The sequence below is a fragment of the Poecile atricapillus genome, chromosome 2 (assembly GCF_030490865.1).
Source record: "Poecile atricapillus isolate bPoeAtr1 chromosome 2, bPoeAtr1.hap1, whole genome shotgun sequence".
In the NCBI taxonomy this organism is placed as follows: Eukaryota; Metazoa; Chordata; class Aves; order Passeriformes; family Paridae; genus Poecile; species Poecile atricapillus.
The window spans coordinates 65,288,270-65,294,045 of record NC_081250.1 but is presented as its reverse complement, the minus strand read 5'-3'; the positions used below and the strand labels follow the sequence as shown (position 1 = coordinate 65,294,045).

At 41.5% G+C, this 5,776-nt stretch overlaps 1 protein-coding gene across 1 annotated transcript in view; it reads right to left on the bottom strand.

Annotated features, from left to right (window-relative positions):
* The window catches only part of LOC131575522 (uncharacterized), a 159,514-nt gene extending 155,223 nt beyond the window's left edge, over positions 1-4,291 (bottom strand). The window contains exon 1 of the mRNA XM_058831109.1: positions 4,280-4,291. Within this exon, the coding sequence (XP_058687092.1) occupies positions 4,280-4,291 (12 nt within the window). The remainder of the gene's footprint in view (positions 1-4,279) is intronic.
* Positions 4,292-5,776: the final 1,485 nt, after the last annotated feature.

The window sequence follows — 5,776 nt, the reverse complement described above, 5'->3', positions numbered from 1 at the left end:
AAAAGACATTCCTCTTTCCCCATTTATAATAAAGATGTGTACTGCAGTGGGATCTGGAGTGGGTTTGTGTGTGTTCTGGAGTTTTTATTGTTTGGGATTTTGGACAGTTTTTTGTTTTGTTTCAGGGAGGGTGTTGAGGTATTGGATTTTTGAGGGGGTCTGTTTGGTTGGTCTTTTTAGGATTCAATACAGTTAACACCAAATTTTGTATTTCTCAGTGACACAAATGACTGCATTATTTGGTACTTCAGTCAAATGCCAACTAGTATTTTTAGGTAGTTGATGTAACAGGCTTGTGATCCCCACTTACTGCAAAGAGATGATGCCCTCTCCCTTAATGTGATCAGGTTTTGAAAATGTTTTTCATATTTTTTTAGAATTAAAGCAATATTTGATTTCCAACAGCAAGTTGAATTCCTCCAGTGTTCAGCTTCTCAACATAACTGAAAAATAGAGTATTTCAGTGGTGGCCTTTGTGTAATCAACGTGTTCTTGTCACTTTGTGCTTGAGAGGAAATTAGAAGACATTTTCCTTTCATACCTATTTCCAGAGCCAATTTCCTCATCCTTCTCTCTTTTACACATGAGAAATTTTAAGTGGTGTAAATAACATTATTTCCCCTGCTTTTTATTTTAGGTTTCCTTTCCCAGCCCCCCTACCCTTACAATGCTTTGCCTTCTCATCAGAGAATAAATAGGCAGGAAATTATCCAGTTGCATTTTATACTCATTTTATCATTAGTCACTACTACTTAATGTATGTATTTATGCAAATTTATGTCTAAAGCAAATGTTCTTTAATCAGTTCGCACATACCTGAAAAGCTTAGGTTTTCAATAGCAAATTAAATAAATGCTTTCAGTGACCATTTGGAATGTTTGCAGGCAAAGTCCAGTTGTGTGAGCATACCGAGACAAATGCACATGAGCGCACATCCGCACAGAATGCCTCTACTCTGATTACAGAACATTATCCAAAAAAGAAAAAAAAAAAGAAAAGTTGCACAACCTGAAGCCAGAGCCTGAAGTGATGCAAAGTACTGCACTGGTTTACACCTGCGGTGACAGGGGTACAACTTGCATCCACAAACCAAACGCATCAGATCTATCTATCCACAACCAGCACACAGAAAGGGGATGTCCTTTGTCCTTTGCCTGCAAAGTCAAGTTTAAAGGGTGATCTTGCAATTCATCCTACCTCAAATCTCCACGACTGTTGCTGAAAAACAAGAAGTCCTGCCTTTTGATTTATATTTTTTTTAATGTCTTTTTACCTTGAGTGTGCAGCATTACAGCAAAGACAAGGGGAGTTAGAAGTGTCTGAGCGCGGCGCAGACAAATGGCCATGTCACTCAAGAAGTGATCTAAACCTTTAAAGGCTTTTTTTGCACGCCGTCATCATTAAGGCGCACCGCCTGCTTTCTGATACCAGTGGAAACAAAGGAAAACCGGGACTACCAGAACCTGCAGCACTCGCATCCGTGGGAGAGCAGCGAGCACCACAACAACAGCAGCGGCAGCAGCAATGGCGAGGGAAAAAACCCTCATTTATAACCAGTGACAACTAAAACCTATGAAGTTTTTAAAAGAATGTGATTGTTGTCAAAAGGAATTGGGTACAACAATGCTGCGTTCAGCTCTGGTTCCACTCAAAGCCGTGGCTGAGGGGCTCTGGGAAAGCTGCTGGAAGGCTGGTGGGCACAGACCAGCAAGAAAGTGAATTTTGCATACTGTACGGATCATCGCTCAGTTCAGGGCAGTCATATTGAATCTGTGATCAACCAATTGTGCTTCATGAAACCGTCAGCCCTCATTTATGTCTAGCTGTTTTCTTCTGTCCTGCTGTAAACAAGCTCTGCTCTGAGCTGTCTCCCTACCCTTATCTGCTTACGAAGATCACACAGACAGACCTCATCAGCAGCCTTAGAGTTAAAGTTAAAGTTACTGCTTCCAGACAGCAGTCCCCATGCAAGCTGGAAGTCAAAAAGAAGAGCAACTTTGGAATGACAGAGTTTTAGTTCCTTTTAGGAAATGCATACCTTAGATTCATACACATACTGGCATGTTATGTCTCTTTCATGAAATTAAATTAGGTGTTCCTAATATGAACAACTGTTTCTAACATCAGCAAACTAGCTCAGCAGATTCATCCATGGTTTTGTTTGTGGGTTGGTTGTCTTGTTGTTGGTTGTTGAGGGGGTTTTTTTTATTTTTTTTTTTTCCTTTGGGGCCTTGTTTGAATATAGCCAAAAGAGAAGTAGCTGGAAATATTGCAAATCTGGTAGGGCTCCAAGAACCTAATAATGCCTGAAATGCTCTAAGGAGTGTAATGATGGTAAACAGGAACAGGTATGTTGGCTTCTGTTCTCATTCACTTCAGTAAGAGCATTAGCCTTTCAACGAAAAGCAGAGCACAGTTTTCAAATGATCCTCTCGCATAAAAAGGGATGGAGCCTCACTAAGCACTTATTCCTCTGTGAACCCACTTACACACACACAAATGCATTAGTTGGTATTTACAGCATTTAATTCTTACAACCAGCTGCTAAGTCTCTGTTAAGGATTTCCTTTATGCAGCTGGAGCTGGAACCTTTTCCTTTCTGGAAGCCTATTACTTTGTCTATTTAAGGGATGGCAGCCAAAGAGAAACAGCTTGATATTTGCACCTGTCTGCTTTAAGCACTCCATGTTAGATTTTGCAAACAAACTCTTCATTGCTAAAGAGAATGACACTTAGTAGGGTCAAAGACGTTTTTCAGCTGACTCTGCAGCAATCAAAAATAAATAAAATTAAATAAAGAAATAACCTCATACTTTGTTTATTCTAGATAGACAATGAGGCCAAAGGAAAAAGGTTGTCGAAAAGGAGCAGCTCAGTGTGTAGGTGGAAGATGTAACTATGTGTGTCTAGTCTAATAGAATACCAGGCACAGCTAGGCATGAGTGAACCTGCATGCTGCCCACGCAGGAGCACGTGGGAGAGCTTTTGCCTCTTCCCCTATAAAACGCAGAAAGGCTTCAGAAAGAAAACATGTGCAAGGAATCCTTAGGAATTTCTACAAACTGGACTGCCTTTTGAGGACCCACAGAAAGCTTTGCTACCTAGACAGTCAGACCTATGAGAAAATTGTTTTTAGACGACCGAAAAGAAATGTATGCTCCATTCATGTGTATGCTCAGAGGTGTGCAAGCGTGGCCGTACAGAGCCCCACTAGCTGGAGTGTAAAGCAGTGAGGGCGTACATCAAGCGAGTAACCCTCGTGTGAGCTTTCAGCCTTACACAAACCATCTTAGCACGCTTGCTTCTTGCTAGGAAACAAACACGGTGCTTTCAGTCAGCTTTCATTTACAATTGCACTGAAAGAAAGAAAGAACAATCTCACTGGTGTATTAGTTCAGTTACTAAGAAGTAGTCTTTTTATTGCTTGCTCTTAAAATAGAAAAGCCCTCAAAAAACTCAAGCTACAGAGCTGATGACAAGAGCAAAAATGCCAGGGGAAGAAAAAAACTAGAAGGAAAATAAAACAAAGTAGAACATACAATTTATTAAGCAAAACATTGGTGCTGCATTTTGATTTCATAAATTGTCCCCATTTGTACTTCCTGTTTAAACAATAACTAACATGATGATGGGTTAAATGAAGTTGAGATTGTCACAAACATGGCCTCACTAGTAATTAATGTAGTTTAATATGGTTGTTGGCACACATCTCACATGACAGATAATGTTCCAACATGTCACTGATAGGACCTTTCAGCGCAGCTTTAGGAGATCTACCAGGCATTGCCGAGGTTGGTTGGGTCAAAGGGTTGAACCATGTGTAATTCAGAACAGAAGAGGTCCCACGGTCACTCCACAAAAACAATTACACTACTTATTTCACTCCATCCCTTGCCCGAAATTCACAAGCCTCACAGTTTCAGCGCAGTCAATCTCACTCTGCCCTGGGGCTATGAGCCACATGAAAATATGTGGTGCTGTGTTTATAAATCTAATCAAAAATAGAAACAGTAGACAAGCACAATGAGGTCCTACTATGGATCATGGGAATTCTCTAAATTCTGAAGGCACTTTTGTTTAACTTCTGTGGGCCTTCTCCTACCATTACATTGTCTGGTACTCTCGTTAATCATCTCCTTGACTTGTCAATGCTATAAAGGAGCCTATGCGTCTGCTGACTTCTCTCCTATCACACTACAAATAATATTATGAAACAGCAATGCTAGGAATAGTCCCTTTAACTTTTCTCTTTGGAAAGCATGGCTTTTTCTTCACTTACCTCTTTCTCCATGTCAGCCTGCCCTTTCTCAGACCTGCAGCAAAAAATGTTTCCTCCTGCAACAAAGGAAAGGCAGTATATCTGAATTTTCAGTGCACCGTAATTCATACCACTAGGTTTAACACTCAGACTTGGAGAGCACCGGCCCATAAACCTGCTGGGATGGGGGTGGGGGGGAGGTCTTTCCTGGTGCCATCCCTGCTCTGACCTTGTCAAAGAGCAAAGGGATGATGTAGTGCTGCTCCTTCATTTCTTTTTGAAAACAAATTTGCATCAGATCATTAAAAAAAAAAAAAAAAAACAACAATCTGCTAACAAGCATAAATGAAAAAATCATAATTTAAGGTCAGATGAAGCAATGCCAACAAAAACCCCATTTTAAGTGGAAGCAGTCCAGAAGGATAATTCCTATCACCAGAGAGTAACCACTAAAATTATGCAGTTTACTGTGGAATACACCTTACCTGAAAACTGCAATACCAAAGCTGTCAAACACAGTAACACTTCTGTGATCTGGCATTTACACGTGCCTCATTCCCTGTGCTGGGATTTCCACTGAACGGATGAAAATTTTCCTCTATTTTGAGGTTATAATTAAGCAAACTTCACAATTTATATATCATGTCAGAGAAAAGGCCTCAATTTCATACCAGCTTCTTTTGTCTCTATGTGGGAATAAAATTCGTTCATTCAAAATAGCCAGAGAGGTTGCCCCTGTGCCCGCTGAAATCAATGGCAAAACTCAGTCTGACTCCACAGTTGCAGGACCTGACCCACAATGAACAGCAAGCTTCTTCATTGGCCTAATTTTCCCTTGTGCATTTACACAAACACACTTTCAGGTTATTTTGCTGAGCCTGAAAACAAAACAAGACTTTGAACAATTAAAAATATCCCTTCAGAGTCCCTCAGAAGCCTTAGGTGACCTTCTGGGTCAGAAGATGCCCTGTACAAAGTACATGTTTGGCCCCACTTGAGGAAACTCTCTCTCCTGAGGGCACCAGGCAAAGAAGAGCCTAATTCTGAGTACGTGCTTGGGTTTCATTGAAACCAATACAATGGACAGTGGATGGGGCCACAAATGCTCCACGGAAAAGGGCTGCATTGTCACTCCAGTTTCTCACTAATGAATGAAGGGCTGAGCTTTTGCCCAGGCTTTGCTGATGCTGAGAGCCTGCTGACCTTTGCCATCGCTCCTTGATTTTGGTGCCCTCCTTGGGGTGCCAAGGCCATTGAAACGATGCCCGGGTCTGTGAATCCAGCAGCTCCTGCTTCTCCTAGAGCCAGCCCTGCCCAAACAACCCCTGCACCACAGCCCACAGCTGTTGCAAAGCTCCCTGCTCCCAGGCACTATGCAACATTGAAAATAAAGCCCCAGCACGAACCTGCAGATAGGCTCAAGTCATGTATCTGGTCATTGTATGTTTCAGGAAACAACCCCAGTCCCAATTCCCAATTCCAAAAACTGGAATGGGTTTTCAGAACAAGGTAGTACGT